Below are 26289 nucleotides of genomic sequence, written 5' to 3' on the forward strand. Positions count from 1 at the left end.
ATATTACCTGTCAATGCACCAACTTGTTATTCTCTTTACACTGTGGGCTTGCTGCAGGCAGCAGGGCGTCTCTACCTTCAGCTTCAAGGTCAGTTTAACAACCTATATTGCTTTTCTCCTCAAACATTAGCTTTTCATATACAAAGGCTGTTAAAAATCAATTCAAAGCACCATAGGATCTGGTGTAAATTGGTTATAATTTATTGATTCACATAAATAACTGGTGTGGGAAAAAATGTGTTAGCCCACTGTGCAGCTGCTTTAAATGCTGACGCTTAAGTAAGTGTTTAAGTAAGGGAACAATAAGTTTCTTTGGAGACGTGTAACAAGTTCAGAGAAAAAAATCTGTAATTCTTTTTGTGATTTCATTGATTCAGAAGGGCAAACACTTCCAGCACTATTGTTGGGCTTTGTTAAGAGAGTTTGGGCTTCTGAGTTTGGTCTTGTGGGTTAGCCCTTCCACAAACAGAACACAAAATCATGCTGTTACTAAGGAGTAGTTGTTTGATCTATGAAGAGTCTTTTCCATGTCTTCTCTATTCATATGCACCCATTGAGACACTCATAGTCTGGATTTCTTTCCCCCCAAATTATTAGGTTTTTATAACCATTCACTGACCTCTTTTCAGGTCATTACAAGAAGACAGAAAGTGAAATTGAATTTATTTTTTTGATAGAGATATTCCATGCTGTGATTGAAGTACAGTTAGACTGATGTCTGAAGTGACACTGTTTCTTTTTTTTTAGCTTAAACCCAGACCAGTCAGAAATGTTCATGTCTTGCTCAGGGTAAGAAACTTGCTCAGCTATGAGAAACTGAAAAAAACCCACAAATATTGCTTTATGAAATTTAATGTTCTAATTTTTTTCTAACCTGTAGAGTGATACAGCAAAACAAGAGCAATGTAAACTGTTTTCTGGGCATCTAAAAATGGTGTTTCATGCCTGTAGTCACTTGTGGCATTTATTTAAGGTGTTCTTAAAGTGCCAGCAACTTCCATAAATGGGCAGAGAAAACTTTCCACTGGCATCCGTAGGCTTTAGCTCAAGCTAAGAATGACTCAATGGAGTTGCTTCTTTAATATAAAAGACCAGGCTCCTTCTTTCTCCACCACACGAAAGTTCAGCTTACTGCAGTGATTGCGTTAACTAAATGGCTTAACAGTTTAAGATGTGCGTATACTTTATCTGTGATTGTAAGCCTGTTTGAACTTTAGCAACGACTGCCATTCCTCTAAAACGTTGCTCAGGATCATATGGTCTGGCAAATACCACCACCCATGACATGGTTCAAATATGTAATCTAGTTCTATTTCTAGAAATGTCACTGTAACCCTTGTACCTTCCCTCCCTCCTTGGCTAAAAGCATATGTTCTGGTGTGAAATACGGGATAACCAATATCTGTCAAATACATTAAGAGAAAAAAAGCTGACAGCTTTCTCTTTTAAAAAAAGAATTCAAGAAAGTAAAGAATTAATAGCAGAAGTATTACTTTTTCAATAACAAATGTAGCAGTAAAACTCACAGGTTCCTTAAAAGGTAAAGAAGTGGCGTGTGCATTTCTTATAATCCACTTGCTCCTGAAGTTTCTAGAAAGGGATAGACTGGCTTCAGCTGTATGCAGCTCAAAGATCACTGTGTGCCATGGGACACAGCTGAGTCATTCCAAGAACAGTGGTGGCTGTGAATCAAATGTTCTGAAGACCCTCTGCAGCCTCTGACCACAACAGCAGGGGGAACGTGTGCTATGTCAGTTTGCTTAAGTTGTTGATTTAAAAGCAAGGTCTTTTTAGTGTTGGTGAGGGGCTTGCTGTACAAACATGGCATTTCTTTCAGAGAGGCTTTAATCTAGGCTTATCATGAATAAGAGGGAAAATAGGTTTAAGGGCCCAAAGTAAGCATTCTTCAATATTTTTCATCCTGTTGTTCAAACTCTGGTTACAAACAGCCCCTCTGTCCTAAATGATACTCACAATCTTTGGTCTTTTTCTCAGTCAGCACTAAATTTGCAGTAGTGTCTTCTGCTCAGTCTTGCTGCTCGCTTTTGTCTCTGCCCTCTGTGCATGATAATTGATACATATATCAAAATACAGTTTCAAACCCCAAATACATTTCTGTATAATAATGTCTTGAAGGCTGGTTACAGGTAGGTGAGCACGTCTTAGGGGTGATTAGAGAGAAAAAACCTTTGACATCTAAGATCATGACCTTTAAGACAGTCCATATTCGCTGATCACAAGTCATCATGGCATATGGGAATAATTCTTTGGAGAAGACACCACCAGTTTGAATTTGTTTACCCTTTATGGTGCTGATGTAGTGAGAGAATGGGAAGGAAGAAACCTTTCTTTTTAAGACACTAAACATCACATGCTGTACAGCTCAGGGGCTGTTTTTAAGTCAGTGCTGCATTTACTCCCCTCACAATTAACCACAGTAGACATTGATCCACAAGATGACTTGTGAGGAACTGATCAAAACTGTTCACTGTTGGAGGGAACCTTGTGTAAGGAGGATACACAGCAACTGTTTCTGAGCTAATTACTCTGTGTTTCTTCTCCATATTTTTGCTTTCTCTAAGTGATAATATAAGTACAAATGACCTTGGAATAAAACTTTAAAGGAATTGTTGCCAGCAACAAACTCCACTTGCAGAGCTACTGGGCTGTGGACCCTCTCCTGCCCTTGGACCAAAGGCACGTGTCATCCAGGAGGCATACAAAAGATGACCTGACTAGTTATCATGAGGCAAAACAAGTATCCAAAGTACAAACTGAATGACATAACGCAAGAAAAATGTGCAAAACAAGTATTCCAAGAGTTTTGTAAAGCTGTTAGATTAAAATAAGGGGAGCCATCAAAGTGTCTTGCAGCACACATGATTAACAAGAAAAAACCAAAACCTTCCCTGCCACTTTAGCTGTAGAAAAACCAGCGGGTGACACAACTACTTTACCCCATCACCTTCAGCAGTTAAAGGATGCTCAGTTGTGGGCATTGCTGAAGATCATGCTATCTGCAGAGGAAACAAAGACCGATGTGGTGTAAGAGCTGGGTGGCAGCAGAGCAGGTCAGCTTTGACTGTGATAAGGAAAAGCAGAAGATAAAAAACTCGAATAGGATCATTGCATGAGAGTCTGCAACCCTAGCACTCCCACTAGTGAAGTGGTGAGCCAAACCCAGTGATGATGTCATGTGAAGGAGAAGCAGGTGCATCCTCCCAGTTACAGCACAGTCTGGCACTGCAGTGCTCAGGAGGTCCATTTTTTTTGTATTTCTACAATCAGGTAAGGGATTTAAGAAGCTCATGCTCTTCCCTCCCTGATATTCCCTGCCTGCACTTCTTTCCATCAACCTGCAACAAGGTCAGTGCTGTCCTAGACTGCGGACTTCAGCTAGAACTGCAATTTATATTTCCTCACTGCAAAACGTCAGTTCTCATTTTTTCACTATGAACTGCTACGTCTCGTGATGTGCCTGCTTCTGCTGATCTGTATATAGAATATATAGATCTTCTTACAGTTTTGTCATAGCCTTACACTGAAAGAGTTCAACTTAGATCAATTCTCTGAATATTTCTTACACAATGTGCCAAAATTCCAATCTCATCAAACCAGTAAATAAGAGCTAATGTTCCAATACATCACATTTTGGAAAAAAACAGTCAGTGTATTATCACAGTGGTACACACTTGAGGTCTTATGTTATGAATCCCCAAAATCTATAAAATAAAATTATTAAAATTTATACCTCATAAAAAGTGTTGTGTCCAATACTATAGAAATTAGACCTCATTTGGACAACTGAAGAAGATATGTTCATAAAACTAAAAATCAATGCAGGTTAAACCCAGCCATTTCTGTCTTACACATTAAAGAAAAAGTCCAAAATCACACCTAGCTTGCAGTGCACTGAAAGAGGTTTAAAATTCTGCAAGGCTGGTGCAGTTACAATCCACTTTGAGAAACAAATTTTAAGTACAAAACCATAACTGGAAACAATTTAAGAATATTTTATCAGTACATTCAGAATTCCACTACAGAGGAGAAAACTTCTCTGCTTATCAGGAAGCATTCTAGATTATAGGAAAAAAAAGTGAAAGTAATAGTAAAAAAAAAAAATTATGGTACTGATAAAGACTTAAATTAACCAGGTCCTTGCTATAACAAAACCCCCTATCATATAATCTTACAGAGAAGTGTATCTATGTCCTCAACAGATATAATTCCTCAACTGCTCTGACAAGGAAGATCCCTAACCACAGTGAGGACAGCAGTCATCACTCCCTACTCACTGTTCAGGAAATGGTGTGACTGACAAAATCTGCCCCTACTTGGCAGGACCACAGTGTACACTTCTGGTGAATTGACGTGCTCCCGAGGGGCTGATCTAACCTCTGAATGCATAAGCTACTTAGTAGGGAGACACACTCTGCTGCTTTCCTTCTGGAGACCTGGTATGACCATTAGTAGGATGGAAGGACCGTTGTGGTATCAGGAGAATGCTGAGGATGAAACAAAATGGAAAGTGTTCAGGGTAGAGGCAAAGAGTGATTAATAAATTTGAAAGTATGATAAAAAATGGATGGAGAGACAAAAATGAACTAGTTATTAAGTAGCTACATGTGAAGCACATAATGAGTAGAAATCTCTACAACAAACTGGAGAGTAGTAACAAATGTTAATGATTCAAACTGAAGACAGAAAAATGCAGGTCAAAAACAAGAGAAGAGCTTGTGTTTTGTTGGGATTTTTTAAAATTTAGGTTAATTAACCCTTGGAACCCCTTTATTTTCTCCAGACCACACTCTCTCTAGATAGTTTTGAATGCAAAGCAGACACTTTCCAAACACAGATGTTTTCCTTCCAGTACACATGATCAGCACAGGCAAGTGCTCAGCTCTATCTCAAGGGTTAAAACTGGTAATCACAAAAGCTCTTCTGATTCTGAAAAAGTATTTTTTCCCCTTTCCAGCTGCAATAATATAGCACTATGGACATCTATGAGAAAAAAGATTTTCTATCATCATGAACACAAGCAAAGAACTTTAGGACCTAAACTCCTACAAAGGCTTTCATTTTCAAGGCTGGCCAGTGATTAAACTTGGTGGATGAAAGTGAAGGCCCAGTGATAGTCTGCAGTGAAACTAGAATCACAGCATCATATTTCTGGTAAAGAGTTATTAGAAAAACCTTATGCCTTTAACAACACCTTTGGCTGTGATAATTACATTTCTCTGAATACACAGAGGTGGCAAAGGCGTGAAGTTATTGGTAGGGCAGGTTGACATTTTCTGGGACAAAACCAGCTGCATCTGTTAATTATTTGAGATCAAATTTGACAAATAGCTCTGATGAGAATTTTTTTTTAGTTTGAGACTATTCCATTCAGACTCTTTCAAAGTGGATCTTTTGAAATGTTTGCTTTGAAGCAATGCATTACGTATAAATCATACAATTGTTGGGGGGTGAGGGTGGGAATGAAAAGCAAACAAAACAGTCTTGTTTCCTGCACGGTAGTGTCTTATCCATTACCTACCATCATTATGTAAGACATTTGTTTTCTGAACTGGTACACCAGGTTTTTCTGCAAGTCTATTTGTGCTGTTTTCATTGTACGTGGACTACCCGTACAAGGCATAACATGGGCTCAGTTTGGGCTGCAGTATTACATGCATTTATACCCAGAATCATAGCCCACCCTTGTGGCAAGAGGTGTTTATTGAATTAGGAGTTACACCAGTTTGACAAAAAGGGTTACTGTTGCCTTTCCACAGCAGTCCTGATGATGTTTTTCTTCTCATAAGAAATTATAACTTTAGTGTTCCTCTAGACCCTTTGCATCTGACAGTCACAAATTATGTTCCCTGTGATGGCAGTGCCACGCTGCAGTCAGAAGTTGCTATGTAAGGAGCAGGTGATCAGGCCTGTTGTGGTCTCCCAGCTCCAGCTCCAGCAGGCAGCAGCCATATGACATTATGATGATGCTGGTCAGGTCACCTTTTCAGCAGTCAACTTCTCTTGCAGGAGTGACCTGGTTTAAAAACACGAGGCACTTACTGGTAAAGACAGAAACTGAAATTCCACTTACAGAACTGCACAGTTTGTGGAAGGAAATATTAAGCTGAGGAGTGCTGGGATTAAACTGTAAGAAGAGATGTGTAGTTATACATCAGGGTTGCTGTTTAAAACAAACAAACAAACAAACAATCAAATGCCTATCTCATTCTTTTTTTTTTTTTTTTGTAGGTAGTTGCCCTACCCAGCTGTGGTATCTCCAGTGTTGGAGGACTTTAGGCTCTTACAGAAGCATTTGCCAGGTAAAGTAGAGCTTCCCTCAGGGTAAGGGAAGCCTTTTCTGTGATCCACCAAGGCAAGAATGTCCTGGGGGATAAGGCATGCAGCCACAATGGAAGATAATATTGCCAACAAGAAAATTCCTTGTTTTATGGAACTTTATTAAAGGAGAACAAGTTTATGAGTCTAAAATCTGCTCTTGTTCCTGTGTCCAAAAGTCAGTCACTGTATCCCAAAGTTTCAGACCTGTTTAGCACATCAGACTCTGAAAGCGTGAGAAAACTGCTGATGCTGCCTGAACAAGGAATAGGGGAACTATGAAATATCCATACTACAAAGTTCTGCTTTAGGGATTAAAGCTCAATATTGCAGAACCAGTCAAAGACAGGCAGGAATAAGAGTGAGGAGGGGTACTCATATTTATTCAGTAGGAGTAAGGTGCAATGTCTGGTTATTTCCCAAACTAAATACAATAATCTGTTGGAAGCTGTTAGCAGTATGTCTAAGGCTGTGGTATATGTTGTAGTCAATAGGTGCACTGCTCTTGTTATTTCTGAAACATTATAATTTTAATTATATTATAGTTATAATATAATATAACTTCTGAAGACAATGTAATGTCTTCTTTCTAAAGACACGCTGCATACTATTCCTCTAATTTAATCAGAAGTGCACATCAGATTTGTCCCTTAAAGTGACACAGGATTCAGAAGCTCCTCAAAAAATCCAAGCTGATGGAGATGCTGATGAATGCCTAGGGTCACTGGAGTCCTGTCATTATCTGCAAGGGGGTTTTGATAAGACTTGTAGTTTTCAGGACAGAATATTGACTGCCAGCCAATTCCTTGCAGTAAAGATGGTATCTGTGAAACAGAATTATAAATACAGAGAGCTCCTGCAAAAATATATGTATTGTTTCTCAGACATTTAGGTATAACAATAATAGTTCTGTGCGGGTTAGGCATAAGCAAATATTGCCCGAGTGTAGGATGGGGATGCTATACTGTGAAAAGGCACCAGAACTATCTGCTAAGTACACAGAAAAGAAAGAGGCACAAAAGCCTCTATCACAAACCTCATGTTTGATTTTGATTTACAGTCAAACATTCTCCTACTGGATTTTGTGAGAGAAAAATCCTATCACAGTCATAAGAGACTCTCCTGCAACCCTCACCTAAACAACTTCATCGATGGAGTGAAGCCATTCCCAGAGTTACAATAAAGCTATGAAAATGATCTGCCTCCTGTCCCAACCCAATGTCAGCACAAATTTCATTATACTCTGGTGCTGTGCAAATAATTTTCGAGGACTCAGAACAGCTGAGGAACTATCAGTGTATTCATAATGGGAGGAAAATGCCCTCCCTGTGTGATGTCTCCCCACTTTTGTTTTAGGAACATTCTTTCAGCAAAAAAATACTGAAATTTGTGTCGAGCAGTCAACAACTTTCTCTGGAAGGAAAGTTACATAAATGTATATTGCATGTCAAAGGCATGGAATAGACAGACTAACAAAATTCAGATATAAAATTGTTGAAACAAGATATAGGGTAGGAAACAAATTACTCTCAAAACTGAAATGCATTTGTGTTTCTCATCTCCAATATATGACTAAACTACAAAAAGATACTGCTTTGCCATAGGAGGTCATGAAAGCAGATGAGAAGATTTTTTACCTAATGAGACGATATAGATGCAACATTGCATTTTTCATTAAACATGACTGGAAAAGGGAAAGAATTAGAGGATTTGGGGCAAACCAATTCAGATCTACATGAAAATTAGTGAAAATTAGAAAGCTTTATTCACTGAAAATAAAATCAAATGCTTTGAAGCATTTAGTTTAACCTCTGATAGAATGGTGAAGAGGTTGCATAAATAATTATGTTTTTCAAAACTTTGAAAAAACAACTGAAGCAGCATATCCTGGGGGAAAAGTCATGTGCTCTTGTAACTCTTCAATGCCCAGTTCCCAAATATGAATTATGAGAATCTAGTTTTAAGAATAAACTTGTGATAATGATGCAAATTGGAACAGGTGTGCTTTATTTAAACAGGATTTCTATCTTCCTGAGGAACACACAGTCGCTGGCAATACTAATAATATTCTGATTCTTGGTAGAAAAAATGCCCAGTGCCTTCTTCAGAGTTTCACAGAACATACCACTTTCTCTTCTAGACTTAAAGATCCTCATAGTCTGGACATAATCCCATTAGAATTAAAAGAAAAAAATCATTTATAGAAATAATACATATAAATACTAAGCATTTTTCTAAACATACTATATAAGTGGAAATCACCAATAAAAATAAATTTCTTCTCTTGCAGGGCTGCTGTTTAAAGTGAGGATTTACTTGTCATTTGCACTGTAATGTGTTGACATTGTGCCATATTCTCTTCCAGAAATTGTACCCTCTAAGAGGAATGGCTAGCACTTTCTGTCGTCTCCTGGCTGGTCGTGCAACCACTGCACTCTTTGCAGCCGCAGGCACAGGGGTGCTAACCACCGGCTACCTTCTCAACCAGCAAAATGTGAAGGCTGCTGTTCATGAAAAACGGAAGCTCTTCCCTCCAAGGTAAGAGCTTGGGGTTAGGCAGTCAGCTGACTATAGTGCCTTGTTAATCTTTGGAGGAAGAAAGTCTCTGTCAAAGGAGCATGAGTCCTCATGCCATCATATCACCTGTGTGTCTGTCTGTGGGCTGTGTGACTTGAAAACCAGCACCCTTTATCAATAACTCCGGTTTTAGGGAACACCAGCAATGGCCTTCAAGACCAAAAAGCAGGGATGCGTCATAGTATCAACACTCAACGCCCCCCGCCATTGCTGAACAATTACAAGCCTAAAAAGTTTTTCAGATTTTAGGCAGAGCACTATATTAGGCTCTTATTTTCTCTCATCAGCTATCAAGTGCTTTGCAGCCCAGCCAGGTGTATTGGCTGATTGCACACTCTATCATTAGGGTATGTGAAAATATTTTCATTATTCAAGTAGTAAAAAAACTCCCATAGAGCCGCTGTACTTGAAATACTCCTAATTCAGTTACAGACTGGCTGGCTGATGATTAGACATGAATTACAGTCCTTCTTCTCTGTAGATTGGCTTTGCTGGCCATAGTTGTGAAACACAGTACACATTAGGTTCAGACGGAACTTTTTTTTTAAGTAGTGAATATTAACCTAGTTAAAATAAATTATTGTAAAAATAACAGTTGTGCATAAAGCAAATCATTGCCAGAAAAATGTAGATGTGGTATGACTCAGTTGCAAAAAGGCCTTGCTAAAGCATAACATATTTTCCCCAGCTTAGTACACCACACAGCTTTCTGTAAATAACAGTGCTATTAATGCAAACCCAGAGAGTGCACAGGAAAGAGCTTCCTAGCTGACATAGATCAGACAGTCCCACTGATGTCCGCTAAGCTGTGACAGCACCTGGGCTCTGAATTACAGAGAATTTCTTCAGCTAAACTTAATTCCCTTCCTACTTGAACAAATCAATGTTGCAGCTCTTTTATTTCTGATAATGAGTTTCTCAGCAGAGATTTAGTTTTTCTGATGGCCTTGAGTAGCAGAAAGCTACAACTGACTGTCAATGTGGTGGCCCACCAGTGTGCAATGTGAGGTACTTTCAGTGAACTGAATCTTCCTCCCTTCTTAAAATTCAATGCAACACATAAACCAAGAACTACTCATACTTTTAAAAGACAGTTTATAGCTCATGACCCCTTTAATAGCATCATAAACTAGCAATCATTAATCTTCAAAGGAGGCACATAAAGTGTCTAGCTTTCTTTTTCTTTTCAGTGCAGACTATCCTGATCTCCGCAAACATAACAACTGCATGGCTGAGTGCCTCACACCAGCCATTTACTCTCGGCTAAGGGACAAGATGACTCCAAACGGCTACACCTTGGACCAGTGCATCCAAACTGGGGTTGACAATCCTGGCCACCCTTTCATTAAAACTGTGGGCATGGTAGCAGGCGATGAAGAATCCTATGAGGTAAAACATTTCCAGAATACTGTTATATTTGGTTTAATTTTGTGGTATCATTTGCAAGAGCTCGTTAGATGAAGATGGATTCACAGTATGCTCATCTAAGATAAATTGTAGTCCAGAGAATACATAAGGGTCAGGCTCTATGCGTAGAGGTGGTTTTCTGTGCTCTTCCACATTAGGAAAAGCATATGAACATGAGACATTACTACGAGTGCCCTTTCTACTGCAATTGAGGTTAATAAAATATACCTGCTTGGGAGCAGCTGCCACCTTCTTCCAGCAGCTGCCCTCCTTCCTATGACTAAATTTCATGTAAGTCAAAGCTGTGCAACCCTGAGACCCACAAAATAAAGGTAATGTGGAAATCATATTGTGGAACACTAGAGGGAGAAGTGGAAGAGAAATGTCTTCTGGAAAGTGGCAGATATCACTAAGCCGCTGCTTTTGGATCATGATGAAAGCTCAAGACAGACAGTATTAGGATGTGTGGGCTTATTTAAATCTGAAGTAACAAGAGGAAAAGAGAAGAAAATCCTTATTTTTATTGATCTCTATGGTATGGTTCCTTCAGCTTCTCTACAGTGGTACCTGTTATTATACAGTCTCCCAACAGCATCCCAAATGTGGGACTACTGAGGACGGTCTGGGACATCTGGCGTTCTGGACTACCAGTGTTTGGGGTTTGGTTTCCTCATTTAGAGGTGCCACTGCCACTGCTTCTTATCTGCACAAAGGTGTCGTTGTGATCAGTGTGAATACATTTGAGACAAGTGAGTCTATGGAGGGCTAGTATCCCATGGAAGTGAATACTCAGGGTATTCCTCCATGACCTAAAACTAAAAGGCAAGATTCCAGGGTAGTCTGAATGTGTGTGTTCTGATTATTAATACATCTAACCTGGTTGCCATCACATCCAGTACCTGTCTGTGGTGACTAGAGTAGGCTTGTAACTCAAGTGAGGTGCAATTGCACCTTCTTTTTGTTTTGAAGGTGTGCAACAACTGCAGAGCACGATGTAGGTCAAAAGCACCTCCGCTTTTCATGTTCAGCTCTGTCTGCATTTGCAAAGACTCCTTTAAATCTGTCCCATAGGAAACTGAGCCAAGGGACTTCTGTGGTTGAAGCTGATGTATTTAAGCATTTCTATGGTGCTACAGACTCTTTTTAGATTCTCTTGACTCCATAGGTATTCGCTGAGATTTTTGATCCTGTCATTAAAGCAAGACACAATGGCTACGATCCACGGACAATGAAGCATCACACAGATCTGGATGCATCCAAGGTAGCATTGAAATAAAATTATGAGACAATAAAGGCTTGGAGCTACTTTTCACAGTAGTAATATTGCATGTAATAGTACTTTTCTTTTTCCTGATCCAGGTCCAAATACAGTAATTTTAGAGTTAAGGAAAGTGGGATGCTATTCATGCCCTGACAGGAAGACAACTGCATGCCTACTTTTTTCCTAGCAACTGTGCTAAGCATCTAGGCCACAGTTTCACTTGGCACTGTGGGTCTGTTCATGAGCTTACAGATAGCCGTGTGTCCAAGGGTTGGAATGAAATCAGGAGTCGAGTTCACCAGGCCCTCAAAAATGTGATCAAACCTTACCTGTTGCCAAGTATTTCCTAATACTAAGTTCAGCTATATTGTGGTTTAGCATCTAGGATCTTCCATAGCTGGCCCTGAGCGCTGAGCTACTGTGCTTATCTGTGTTTACAAAAGCCATGCAGATTCCTTCACATTTTGGGATGAGGAAGGACTAGCTGGTTACTCTTCGACATTCATTCAGCCAAGGAAACTTGATGTTCCTATAAAGACTGGTGTGTGAAACTGAAGGCTCCTGGTATCATAAGTACTAAGTGCTCTCATGGAGAGATAATTGTGCCTGGGAAGAAAGATGCCCCTCTTTTTGTAATGGGATTTTTTTGTTTTTTAAATAGTGGAGTACCACGAGGGGGACTGTGTGTGGACTAATGAAACAGTCTTCCTTCAGATCACCCATGGTCAATTTGATGAGCGCTATGTCCTTTCATCACGGGTGCGGACTGGCCGCAGCATCCGGGGCCTCAGTCTTCCTCCTGCCTGCACCAGGGCAGAGCGGAGAGAGGTGGAGAACGTTGTGGTCACTGCACTCGCTGGGCTGAAAGGAGACCTCTCTGGAAAGTACTACAGCTTAACCAATATGTCCGAGAGGGATCAACAGCAGCTCATTGATGTAAGTATAGCTCCATTGCTGACACCACTTTCATTTACTCTTGTTTACCTTAATCCTCATTAGTCTTCAGGCTAAAGGGTTTTCTATGTAGCTAAGAGGAAAATGACAGCATTAACCCAGTAGTTAATCACAGAATCACAAGGTTGGAAAGGACCCATTGGATCATCGAGTCCAACCATTCCTAACACTCCCTAAACCATGTCCCTAAGCACTTCATCCACCCGTTCCTTAAACACCTCCAGGGAAGGCGACTCTACCACCTCCCTGGGCAGCCTCTTCCAGTACCCAATGACTCTTACAGTGAAGAATTTTTTTCTGATATCCAACCTGAACCTCCCCTGGCGGAGCTTCAGGCCATTCCCTCTTGTCCTGTCCCCTGTCACTTGGGAGAAGAGGCCAGCTCCCTCCTCTCCACAACCTCCTTTCAGGTAGTTGTAGAGAGTAATAAGGTCTCCCCTCAGCCTCCTCTTCTCCAGGCTAAACAACCTCAGCTCTCTCAGCCGCTCTTCGTAAGACTTGTTCTCCAGACCCCTCACCAGCTTTGTTGCTCTTCTCTGGACACGCTCCAGAGCCTCAACATCCTTCTTGTGGTGAGGGGTCCAGAACTGAACACAGTATTCAAGGTGCGGTCTCACCAGTGCTGAGTACAGAGGGAGAATAACCTCCCTGGACCTGCTGGTGACCCCATTTCTGATACAAGCCAAGATGCCGTTGGCCTTCTTGGCCACCTGGGCACACTGCTGGCTCATGTTCAGTCGGCTGTCAACCAGCACCCCCAGGTCCTTATCTTCCGTGCAGCTCTCCAGCCATTCTTCCCCCAGTCTGTAACACTGCACAGGGTTGTTGTGCCCCAAGTGCAGGACCCGGCATTTGGCCTTGTTAAACCTCATCCCATTGGTCTCAGCCCAGCAGTCCAGCCTGTTCAGATCCCTTTGCAGAGCCTCCCTACCCTCCAGCAGATCCACACTTCCTCCCAGCTTAGTGTCATCTGCAAACTTGCTGAGGGTGCACTCAATGCCTTCATCCAGGTCATTGATAAAGACATTGAACAGGGCTGGACCCAGTACTGAGCCCTGAGGAACTCCACTTGTGACTGGCCTCCAGCTGGAGTTAACTCCATTGACCACCACTCTCTGGGCCCGGCCATCCAACCAGTTTTCAACCCAGGAGAGTGTGCGCCTGTCCAGGCCAGAGGCTGACAGTTTCTGCAGCAGAGTGCTGTGAGAAACTGTGTCGAAGGCTTTACTGAAGTCCAAGAAGACTACATCCACAGCCTTTCCCCATCCAGTAGTCGAGTGATTTTGTCATAGAAGGTGATCCAGTTAGTTTGGCAAGATCTGCCTTTTGTAAACCCATGTTGACTGGGCCTGATCACCCGGTTCTCTTGCATGTGCTTCATGATAGCACTCAAGATTACCTGTTCCATGACTTTCCCTGGCACTGAGGTGAGACTGACAGGCCTGTAGTTCCCCAGATCCTCTCTGCAACCCTTCTTGTATATGGACACAACATCAGCCAGCCTCCAGTCTAGTGGAACTTCCCCAGTCAGCCAGGACCTCTGGAAGATGATGGATAGGGGTTTGGAAAGGACATCTGCCAGCTCCTTCAATACTCTTGGGTGGATCCCATCCGGCCCCATAGACTTGTGGGAGTCTAGCTGGGCAAGCAAGTCTCTAACCGCCTCCTCTTGGATCATGGGAGCCTCAATCTGCCCCTCTAACTCTTGTATTTGTAAACAGAAGGAACAACTTTCTTTGCTATTAAAGACTGAGGCGAAGAAGGCATTAAGTACCTCAGCCTTGTCCTTATCCCCTGTCACTGTTATTCCTTCTGCATCCAATAGAGACTGGATATTCTCCCTCGTCCTGCTTTTCCTGTTAATGTACTTGTAGAAAGACTTTTTGTTGTCTTTCACAGACTTAGCGAGTTTTATTTCTAGTTGGGCCTTGGCCCTCCTGATTTTTTCCCTGCACGATCTCACTTTGTCCCTGTAGTCCACCCAAGATGCCTGTCCTTTCCTCCAAAGCACATAGAGCTTCAAATGGCCTGTCAATATTTTTAATATAATGGCAAATCATCCAGGGTCTATATTTTGGCTAAGTACATACTATTCAGGTCCAAAAGATGGACTTACAGCAAGATCTGTGTCAAATCAAATATAAATTCAGGACTTTTTCTTGGTCATCTCCTTGAGCAAAGATTGGTATTTTCTATATTAATAACCATTCTAACTAAAAATATTGTATTGAGGCAAGCATTATGCACTACTGGCATCCTGGACCATTGGGGGCTTTGGCTGGATTTTCTTTACATTGAAACTACATTAATTCTAATATCCAAAAAAATTGGATGCAGCCAACTGCACTGAGGTGACCTTTTCCCAGTTCTATAACTGTGTTTAAGGACTTGAAGGATCAGGCCCATAACAAGAGTTTTCATTGTCATACAGATGGAAATACAACAATTTTCACCATGGATTTAGTCACAGCATGTGACACTTCAACCAGACCTTGAATGTGTATTTTAAATATCCAAAGGAATGTCTGTACCCTGTTAGCTGTATTCATGGCACATTAATCCATAACATCAACCAAAAGGGAGCTGATGAACATAACTATTTATAACCCTAGAAATAGGTGTCACTGTCTGGATTAACAAGGAGTTAAGAATTTATGTAGTCAGTAACTTTTTTAATTGAATGTCCTCAGTAATATTTTTATCAACAAGATGTAGATGATGTATTGTAGATATTACTTCATTGCCATTTGCAGCAGGATAGAGCTCTTCAGAAAACGGTAGTCAAAATAGGAAGGAGGGGAAAATAATTCCTTCATTGTTTAAGGCTCAGTGCTTTGGGAGGTGGAACTTGCTTCACTAGTTCAATATTTTACCTTTAGTTGCTTTGTTTTTACAGTAATGCAAATTTATAAAAAGCAGAGCATTGACTATTGTAACCTCACCCCCTGGCAAACTCCCCTCCTCCCACCCAGCCCCCGTGCCAATATTTGATATGGCAGTGTTCGAGGGATTAAGAAGTAAAAATTTTTCAGCATACATATGAAAATCAAAGACTCATTTTCTTCAGGGGAAAAACAGCTCAGTAAAAAAAAAATCTAAATGATCTAGAATGTGGCAAGTTGGTGGCACAACAACTGCTACATTTATTAAATCAGAAACAGCATCTCTGCTATGGAACAGAACAAGACTGTGATTCAAAAAGGTCAGTCTTCACACTGATTTAATTCCTACCTTGACTTCATGCTCAGAATAAATTACTAAATCGCTGTGCTGGAGCTTTTCAGAACTAGTATTTTTCACTTTTTTCAGTCTTTAAGAACTCATTGTGTCGTCCTACCTGAAATGCGTCTGTTAGCAGAAAATGTCTCTGGTGCTAGAAGCCAGGTCCCTCCAGTATACCCTTTGGTACGTGTATGTGGTATTAGGTCCCCACCTCCCACTCCTCCCTACATTCAAAAAACTGTTTTGGCAAAATATTATCATACTACTAATAAGAATCTGCAAGAAAATCAACTGGGCAAAGTGCTCTTAGTTTTCAGAAGAAGAAACCAGATTCACAAGGTACAATATGTGATTTATGTGTATATTGACTGCCTTCACATAAAATGTATTAGACAGAGTTATACTGCTTCCTTGAATAAACCTGAATTTTGTTTTGCTTTCTTTCTCTCTCTCTCTTTGGCCTCATTTTCATGTCCAGGATCATTTTCTCTTTGATAAGCCCGTGTCCCCTTTGCTAACATGTGCTGGGATGGCACGTGACTGGCCAGATGCCAGAGGAATCTGGTATGTTGTGTGACATGGAGAAGCTTGTATTGTGTTCTAAGGATTGAGTTACAAATCTCCTTGCTTGTCCTAACCTTGCAGCCACTCTGTCCCTATATGCACAGCATGTTCAGTTTGCTTTTAAAAAAAATATTTTTTTCTTGCTTAATTAAAAAAACCAAAAAAATACAAACACACACACCATTGAAATCCAATAATGAACAATAGAATGGGTAACAACTTTATATTCAAGAAACCGTCATTAATATAATCCACACAGCACAGTGTCACAGGTATGGCACCTTCTTTGGGTTTTTATCTCAATTTTTTTTTATTTCTAGATAAAAATTTGATGACTCACCATGCAGTCGGCAGAGCTGAGGTTACAAGAGTAGCTCTAAAGCCAGATTGTAACCATGCCATCAGCTAGGAACCACCAGAATTACAGCTGCAGGACACCACACTGCAGAATCCTGTCTGCTCCTCACTTCCAGAGCTGAAAGTAACCTTTTTTTTTTTTTTCCAAATTAACTGGACAATAAGGAGATACAGAAGTTGAATTTCCTATTTTGTTCTAGGTCTGTTTCTACTTTCACAACACACTTGAAGTATTTTGTGCCCAAATCCAATGATTTCTTGGAAGAGAAAGGCATAATAGCTCTGAGATCAGTGCTCAAACCTGCTACCAGGGGATGGGGCAGCTGTGCAGCACACAGCATCTGCATCCATCCTGGTATACATCTGGGCATTATCAGATGCATTAATTATGAAAAATTAGGCTAAAAAGGACTCTGAATAATGACCTAGTCTATTTCCTTGCCCTAGGCAGGTTCAGGACTTTCAAAGAGGATGAGACTTTATGTGGAGGAAAACCCATAACTGTTCTCCAAGCAGAGTATGACAATGCTGGCTCATATTCAGAAGTACAGCCAGCATTACTGTGATGAGCTAAACATGATTTCTGCTGGGAAAAGGCACTCTGAAACCTGATCACACATGACATGTGAGACATCTGTGAGGATTTTTTTTTTTGTGTCAACAAGCTTCATATTCTTTTCCCCAGGCCCTGTTTAATTCTGTGGAAAAGAGTAAATATGAGGCATCCCATTCATTGTCTCTACAAACAAACAGGACAATTACCAACAATATAATATTTTTCCAGGGATCTCCTGAATAAAACAGATCTGATTTTGGTTTGTTATTTCATGTGAAACATCAGGCAGAATTGAAAAAAAAATAGCAAGACCAGAAAGTAGTTCAGTAAGCCACATTTGCAAAACTTTCCTTTCTCTTGCAAGAAATTGTTATCAAAGAGTACATGTTCCGGAAATTATTTTGTGTATAAAGTTTGCAATCCTTTCCCTTTTAAGGGCTGCAGGACTATTCCCATTGATCTCATCAGTAGTGGTGGCACAGTTTAAACACAGTGGTGTGGCCTTCCTCCACATTCCTTAAAGCAATGGAAAGACTTAATTGAAGGGCCAGCCTCAGTCTACTTGGAAGACCCTCTCCTGAACATTTGTGAGTGACTGAAGATGAGGTAGCTGGACCTCCGATGACCATAATGTCAGGGTACAGGGTGTTTACACCTTCTCAGTATTGCACTGGCAAACTCCAAGTGCAAAAACAGGGAGTCACAGTAAAAGACCAGCTAAGAGGCAGGCTATCAATGAACTTTTAACTTTCAAATTCCATGTGTTTCAAACCTCATAATATTCCACTGTTTGTACGAATGAGCTGGATCCTATCAATCACCTTCTATGTGCTGCAGAACAGCTGTAGAAGAAGACACAGAGAAAAAGCCAGGAAAAGTCACCATAGGTTTGACCTAGCAGTTAATAAACCTAGCCATGATTGATCTGTTTGAAGCAAGAGTTGGTACCTTCAGGCATTTTTATCTTAACTGACAAGCCAGCATTGTTAATGTGCTGTCCGGAAGCAATGTGCAGCTGCTCTTCTCAGACACGTAACTTGACTGATGTGGCAATCCAGTGCTACCAAGTAATACACAGATTTGATTGCTTGGCCTCCAGCAGCAAGAAAAGGTTAGTCTTTTTTTCTCCTGGCTGGGCAGTATTGTAAGAACAAGAGCTTCCCAGGTAACAGAGGATGCAGACCTTGGCTTCTCCCTTTGTGGCACCTCCCAGCTCTGCTCACAGTAGAAGACAATACATTTTTCCTCACTGAGCACTGGAGTAGCATGATGTGATTAGAAAACCTGTTCTCACTATGCCCAAGAAACTCACGTAATGGCATTGGCATGCGGCATCCAGCTGTGAAAGTACATCAGATCCCTAACTCTGCAGACCAATGCTATATTGCCGTGCTTAAACTCTCCACAGCCTTGAGAGATTGTGACAAAGCTTAAGACACCGTGAATTATTTTTCAGGGCTTGTCTTTTTAAATACACTCATTGTGTAAATTTTTTTTACTATCAACCAGGCATAACAATGACAAGACATTTCTTATCTGGATTAACGAGGAGGACCACACCAGGGTGATCTCCATGGAGAAAGGTGGCAACATGAAACGGGTGTTCGAAAGATTTTGCCGTGGTTTAAAAGAGGTACTGTCTCAATGAGCAGAGGTGGACCTATGGACCTGGCCATGGGAACTGGTCAGACAGTTTTGGGAACTATGATGAGTGCAGGTGTCTGAGACAGGAAACCAGGCTAGTTTCTCACCATTAATTCTGGTGTCCTCACACAATACAGATATGATGTTAGGAGAGACGTCTTTTCTGTATCCTTCTACAGAATGGAAGTATTCACCCATATATGTAGAGGTCTTGTCAGCATAAGCAGGCTTACAGATCTGACTCTTCTCTGGAGAACAGAACTGAATGTAAACTCTATTTGGATCTCAGAAGTCAAGAAAAGTGTAGATGAGTGAAGAAAGCACTACCTATTCAAAGGTCAATAGACCCTGTGATTTTTCTGCAGATAATTATTTTACTCTACTTTATAATCTGTTGAGAGTTTTAGTAAAAAGCATCACATATGAAATATGTTGTCTCCTTATAAAGGAATTTTGGCTGTTAATACTAGGCACTTAGAAGTCAAGCGTCCTCCACCAAGAGTCATGGTATTACCTTGAAAATTATATAAAGCTCAGCTTCAGCTCCTTTTGTTTGCTTTGTAGCATTTGAGTTCTTTGGGCTCCTGTGTTTGCTAACTTGTTCCAAAAACAACACTTTAGAAATGCATGGCAAAACCCATAATTCTTATGAGAAGATATAGCTTCACGGGTTAAGGCTAAACCAACCACCATGACAGGGATCTTTGTGATGAAGTGACAGACAGTTGCAAACTTGTGGTCACGAGAAAACCTTGAAGAAATCCTTGTAATATGCACTGGAGATCTTGATGTCTGATGAATGCCATCATTTGCAATGTCTGATGAATGCAATCCAAAGCAGACAGTAGTCAGGTGCAATCTTATGGAATTCCACTGGCATTAATGCAGTTCCTCATCAATGGAGATACGAAAGAATATCAGCAGTAAGGAGGCATCTTAATATATTTGTATGCTGTACTTTCCTTTTTGCTGTCTTTTTTTTTTTTTTTTTTTCCATCATAGGTGGAAAGACTAATTAAGGAACGAGGCTGGGAGTTTATGTGGAACGAGCGTCTCGGATATGTTCTGACCTGTCCTTCCAATCTGGGAACTGGTTTACGTGCCGGAGTCCATGTTAAGCTACCCAGGCTTAGCAAGGTACATAAGTCAGCTCTTCTGATTTATAAAGGAACAAATGAAAAATGACAGCTTACAGGGAATGCACACTAGCATGATGTGTAACAAGGTCCCAGGGATAATGAACAACTAAATGACTACACTATATTCTGCAAATTATTGTATTTGGTATGGAAATTATTGTACTCGTCATACAGTGGCCAAGATGGGCTGTAATCCAAGGACTGAGAAAATTATCCACCCCTATCAGTCTTTCTGGAGAAACTATTGAGTCATGGACAGTTGCATTGCAACAGTTTGGCAAAATATGCAGAATAAAAGGCAGTAAACTCAAACCTGTTTCTTTTAATAGGATCCTAGGTTTCCTAAAATCCTGGAGAACCTGCGTCTGCAAAAGCGTGGCACTGGTGGAGTGGATACTGCAGCGGTAGCAGATGTGTATGACATATCCAACTTGGACCGCATGGGGCGCTCAGAGGTAACCTATTCTTTTTTTTTCCCCTGTGTTTTAGCCCTGACCTGTACTAATATGAATCAGTTTCATTCTGACTGGGTTTGCTCTGCTGAACTCAGTGGAGCCATGGCAGTTTTTACTCCTGATGAATCTAGTCCAATGGATATAAGCAATGAAAAATAACTGAAGTGCTTGTTAAATATTCCTATTGTGGCAAAGAAAGAAAAACCCTAAACCTCTGAGCAAATTCCACAAATGCAATTGTTTGCACCATGCACCAAGGCACCAAGCTAGGTTTCAATCAGGGCAAAGATTTTTCAGCTCTGAGCCCTCTCTGTTGGGCTGTAGATTACAATGAGACGGGTTCACCTCAGACATTTGTTTTGAAGCTATTTCAGTTTCAATGAGTATTTGTTATGCCAGAGAGTGGAAATGACCCTACAGTTTGGTGGTGGTTCTGCTCTCCTAGGAGACTCAGGTCCCAGATCACATTCCAGCTTCATATTTAAGTATTTTCTTAAGCTGAACAGCCCTTATGAGTCAGCCTGCTAGACGGTAGGGGAGAAACAGACATGTCGAAGTTGCAGCTCCCCTCCTCTAGCTCTGCCTGAGCCAAACCTTTATTCCAGGTCACAGGCTATAGGCCCTGTGGTACTGCTACTGCTTCCCTTTCCTCACCGAGACTAGGGCTGTGGTCACCCTTGGCCACATCAAGAACAACTGAGGAAAAGATTGACCTCGTAAGTGCAGCGATTTGAACACTCTACTAGTAGGTCAGAAACAGAGGTTCAAGCCTTCTGTCAAACATGTCTCTCACCCACCCAGGTGTGTGCTATAACCTTTCAGCTATGGTCAACCAGGCAGGCCCTGGTGGTGCTGATGTCTCCTGGGGACCCTTTGCTGCAAGTTAAATCTCCATTGCAAAGAAACAGAACAACACACCACCAAGAGGCTTTGGTAGCTTAGAGATGGATTGAGATTTGTCCTGCTGTATCCTGATTCTGGTTAGGTTTTCACAACACCAATATAACCCTGGCATAATACAGCTGAGTTACAGCCAGATTCAAATTAGTCCACAGCCAGCCATTTGGCTTCCCTTCCTTGTTTCCCTTGGGTTATCTACCATTGGGACAGAGCCAAGTCAAGTCTTCTGTGTTTTCTTATTCAGACATGCCTTGAATGTCTTCACAGCCAAGGGGTGTTTGGACAAGGGTTTGGAAATATTGGAGTTTGACATAGGCAGCTCTGTTCCTTCAGATCTAGAGTGAAAATTTATTCAGCTGTATTATTTGCCCTATGTGACAAAGACATGTATTATTATCTGAAACATCATCAGGTGTGATTTATACTAAAATAACACAAATTAAAAAAAGGTACTATATGGCACGAACAATTAATAGTTCTACAGATAGATGGGCTAACCCTATAAATTTTTGCTCATATGAAGACTTCCGCTGAAGTCAATGATACAGCAAGAATTCCAAAGATTAAGCTAACAGGTAAAGTACAATCCCTACATTGAAGATTTTGAAATCTAAATAAGATAAGACAAACTCAAGGGGACAGAAATGTTTTATTATAAGACATATTATTTTCAGTACATAACAAAATAAATTCCATTACATGGCAAATGTGAACTGAATTTTGTTCCCAAAGGTGCAAGTTAAAATTGTTACTATTTTTCTCTGTTTCAGTCACTGGTCAATGTCAACTTAACGTGAAATTTCTTTCCTCCTGGAGGCTGCAAATTCAGACCTCTGATTTCCCCACACAACTGGTCTGTAAAAGACAATAAATAAAACTGCTAAGCGACTGAAATGCTTTAGAGTAAAAACAAATCCCTTGAGAGTCAGCATCTGTCACAGAAAATAGACAATGGGATTTAGTATTTGCATTTGGTTTTAACAAACCTGTTGTTAAAGTTTGGTTATGAACTATTTCATGAAGATGAAGGAAAATCTGTGCTATAGCTTTCTGTTTGACAATACCACAGGGCCTGTGGTCACCACCTGTGGAGAAAATCTGCTGGGGACAAGACACCTTGTACTCTTGAGCAGTTTTGAGAAAGGGTTCAAAGATACCAATGCCCCCTGACATACAGAAGGGTAAATTTTGGTGCTGCATGGGGCCTGGCACTAATCCTGCTCCTGCCTGTGTAAACTAGGAGCTGAAACCTAGAGGAGTGATGGATGATGTAAGCTAGGATGAGTGTCTGTTCTTCAGAGACGTGGGTCCTGGAATTGGCAAAACCACATCAGCAAGGACAGTATACTTGGCAGAATAAGTAGGACATCGTTCGCCACAGCTGGTAAATCACTGCGGCAGGGTTCACAGTCATCTGTGGGGGAATATCAAGTCCTGAGCCATGCCTGTGAAGAAGTACAAGGCTCTGGTTTGATGAATATCCTCAGGTAGTCTAAATGGCTGTGGCCAAACAGGTATTCCTGCCATCCCCCCAGCGCCAGTCACTGGAAGGAATCCTACCCCATGTCTTCACCAGCATTCAGGGCTGCTGTCAATCGAGGCAAGGAGCTTCTGTCTCCTTCTGCTTACACCACCAAGCCAGTTAGTTTCCATATGACTCTGTGGTCACATAAATGCATCTGCAAGCACAGGGGCCGTGCAGACTTGGGAGGCAGGGAGAGGCAGCAAGGGCATTTTCTCCTTCAGTGAGAGCTGCGCAGTGATGCTGAGCACTCATGGCACTGCTGTCTTGATTCCTTCATGAGCACAACACAATGAGCAGGCTCCTCTAGTCGTGCCAGGCTTTACTGCTCAGCACACACCTGGGGAGGATCCTGCACCCTTACGGTGGTCACAATTCACATAAGTCTCTCAGCTCATTCCTAAACATATGAAATAAGGACTTGTGTTTGTTTGCTTTGTTCCTGTAGGAATGTGTGTAGTCTTCTGTCTATTAACACCATTAGCTAAAGATTCTATTACTACTATTTTCTTCTGTTTGTTGTAGGTGGAGCTGGTCCAGATTGTCATTGATGGGGTCAATTATCTCGTTGACTGCGAGAAGAAACTGGAAAGAGGCCAAGACATCAAAGTGCCACCACCGTTGCCTCAGTTTGGCAGGAAATGATCTTGCTGCTGATGGTGGCAACCGATGATAAATGTGACTGTGATTCTGACAGAAATTCAGCACTTCTGTATAACTCTGTATAAATATCTTGTGTAATAAAACACTACCTGACATCTGATGCCTCCTTAGATGCCTGGCTGCACTGGCAGAAATTAGCCTTCATGCAGCTTTACTAGGATGCACCCCACACGACTACCTTGGGACATTCTTAAGCAGAGACTGCTTCCCTTTCTTTCTTGGTTCGTGATAACCCCTAATTCTATCTTGCATTTGCACTTACGGCCATACTTAGGAAGTCTGCTGTGAGCACCTTATTTTCTTTCACAGAAGCACTTCTCTCCAGTGAAAACTGTCACAGCAGGTGCTGTGAAGTGCTCACTGCATTTTCAGCCACCTTTTGACACTGTGGTGACTTCAGCAGCTAAGTGGAGCAGGCAGCTGCACAGGCCTTCACTCTCTGAAGTCCACCACTCAACCTATCATCAAGTCCTCAATGATGTCTCTGCAAGGGACCAGTCTCTTCTCTGAGACTGGTCTGCACACATTTAGTTACCATGTCATCCCAAACCTTCAGTTTTTCACTCCTGGAGAACTCACCAGGTCACTTCTCAGCTGTTTCCCACAGGCATAATTTTATGGCCTGTGGCCTTGGGCTGAAACAAGCTGTCCCATAAGTCAATAGCCAAATCAGTTAAACCTGTCTAGCATGGCCTGTCCCAGTCTTCTCCTGCAATTTTCAGGTTTCAGGTAATTACAGCCAGGCTTAACTAACCATCACTCACCAAGGGGCTTAAAGATATAATACCACCCTCAGTAAGGTCTTCCCTGTGCTCGCTGCTATTCTATGCAGTGAGCAGCTTGGTGGAAATTAAAAAAAAAACCCAGATGCTATTAGTCTCATCACTTCTTTTTTGCATATTTAAATACACTCAGCACATTCAAAACATGAGTTCTCAAGTTAAAAAAAGAAGTCCAAACATGCTCTCATGAATGCACTGTGTGTGTTGCTGTTGAGCAGGGACTAGTATCAGCAGAAAATGCTTCAGGTCATTGTAGAAAGCAAAATAACACTGCTGAGGTGCCTGTTGCTACTGTCGGTATGGGTATGTCTGGGACATGTAGTCCAGTAGTGTCCAAAATGGCACTTGGGAGCTCATTTGCAGCACCTTGAGCGATGCTAGTTTAGTTAAAGTCTGTAAAACCCATTCAGTGTAAGCTCTGAGAAAATATCGAGAAAGCATGTCCTAGTCCTTGTTTAATTCTCATGTATTAGGAACTCCACCAATAATGATCCTTCACCAGGTATCTCTCAGCTGTCATCTACTGTACCATGCCAGCTCCTTGGTGTAAAGCTCCTTGAGAAGACCTTTCATTGAGTCATATCTGAAGAACTGTGGCTAAATATCTAGATCGTAACAGGTTATAGACTAAACATCACAACTGGAAGCTAATTGAGAACTCAATAGTGAATTAGCACCTTCTGGAAACTGGCAATGTGGGGTTATCTTCTTTCTTGCTTAGAAGGAGAGATGTGCATTAAGTAGGTTGGAACAACTATATGATTGTTTTTTCTTCCTCATCTACACTGGGTACTTTCTCTAACATTTCACTACCAGCCTTCTAAACGGTGGTTAATAATTTTATAGTAATTTTGGGGGGACAGAAATAGAACTTCACTGATTGCATATAGAAAGCAAACAAGTGAAACTGGAAAACCTTTACTCTTAGCTCTCCAAAGCACTCAGATTAACACAGAATTGGACTGTGCGTCAAATATGCTCAGATCATAGGCCCTACTTACTCCTCTCCTGCTGATTTGCAAAGCACTGATAGGGAGCAGTACAAAGTCCAGGCAGCAGCCATTTACTAAGGGCATTCCTGAGGGGTTGATGCTGGAGCTGATGATACCGTTTCATTACCTTTAATAACAACCTGGTGCATTACAGTCAGCTTGCCCACTGTTGCTGCTAAATAAAAGGGAGCAACTGTGATACTGGAGAGCAGGACTGCTGTTCAGAGGCAGGGCTGCTGTAGACCTGGGCTGATAGAAACCTCATTAACGTCAACACAGGCAGGATCAAAGTCCCTGGGGAGGAGCAACTGCATGCAACATCACAAGCTGGGGGGACAACTGGGTAGAAAGAAGCTTTGTGAGGAGTTACGGTCTTGGTGGACAGCAAACTGAACATGGGTGAGCAGTATGCCCTTAGTGGGCTGTATTACCCTGGCGTGTAGCCAATGGCTTGAGGGACACAATTATTTCCCCTCAGTCTGGGACTTGTGCAACTCCATCTGGAGTACCATGTCTGGTTTTGGTCTTCTCATTAAAGGAAAGAGAGTAGCAAACTGCTGCAAGACCTGGACAGGGCTAAAAAAGGGCCAGGGGGGATGGGAACATGATACATGACATGAAGAAGAAGGGACTGGGGTTGGTCTGGCTGGAGAAATGGTGGTCAAGAGGAATTCATACTGATGCCAACAACTGCTGTCTCCATCACTAGCTGTAGAGAAGATGAGCTCAGTACTCTTCTCAAAGGTGCACAGTGCTAGGACAAGAAGCAATGGAACCAAGCTAGGATACTGGAAACCCAAGTTCAACATTAGGAAGACTTTTTGCACTATGAGGGTTGTCAGACATTGGAACAGACTTGGAGATACTCAAAACTCAGGGAGCAAGTCCATGAGCAAGTTAATGTGGCCCTTCTTTGGGGGTGGAGTGGATGGGGTGTGTTGAAGCTGATCATCCCCAG

At 41.5% G+C, this 26289-nt stretch overlaps 1 protein-coding gene across 1 annotated transcript; it reads left to right on the top strand.

Moving 5' to 3' along the window:
• CKMT2 (creatine kinase, mitochondrial 2) lies at window positions 1–24283 on the top strand. The gene is made up of 11 exons (XM_009560299.2): window positions 1–88; window positions 6250–6320; window positions 8702–8874; window positions 10104–10302; window positions 11486–11581; window positions 12296–12517; window positions 16236–16321; window positions 18744–18867; window positions 19881–20015; window positions 20347–20472; window positions 23420–24283. The coding sequence occupies exons 3-11, from the start codon at window positions 8723–8725 to the stop codon at window positions 23537–23539; spliced, it is 1260 nt and encodes a 419-aa protein (XP_009558594.1). The 5' UTR covers window positions 1–88; window positions 6250–6320; window positions 8702–8722; the 3' UTR covers window positions 23540–24283.
• Window positions 24284–26289: the final 2006 nt, after the last annotated feature.

The sequence above is a fragment of the Cuculus canorus genome, chromosome Z (genome assembly GCF_017976375.1).
Source record: "Cuculus canorus isolate bCucCan1 chromosome Z, bCucCan1.pri, whole genome shotgun sequence".
NCBI lineage: Eukaryota > Metazoa > Chordata > Aves > Cuculiformes > Cuculidae > Cuculus > Cuculus canorus.

Bases quoted from the DNA above. Each gene is read 5' to 3' on its own strand.
- CKMT2 (XM_009560299.2), top strand. From the start codon at position 8,723: ATGGCTAGCACTTTCTGTCGTCTCCTGGCTGGTCGTGCAACCACTGCA. The intron at 8,875-10,103 runs GTAAGAGCTTGG...TTTTCTTTTCAG, and splicing joins CGGAAGCTCTTCCCTCCAAG to TGCAGACTATCCTGATCTCC. The intron at 20,016-20,346 runs GTACATAAGTCA...TTCTTTTAATAG, and splicing joins AGCTACCCAGGCTTAGCAAG to GATCCTAGGTTTCCTAAAAT.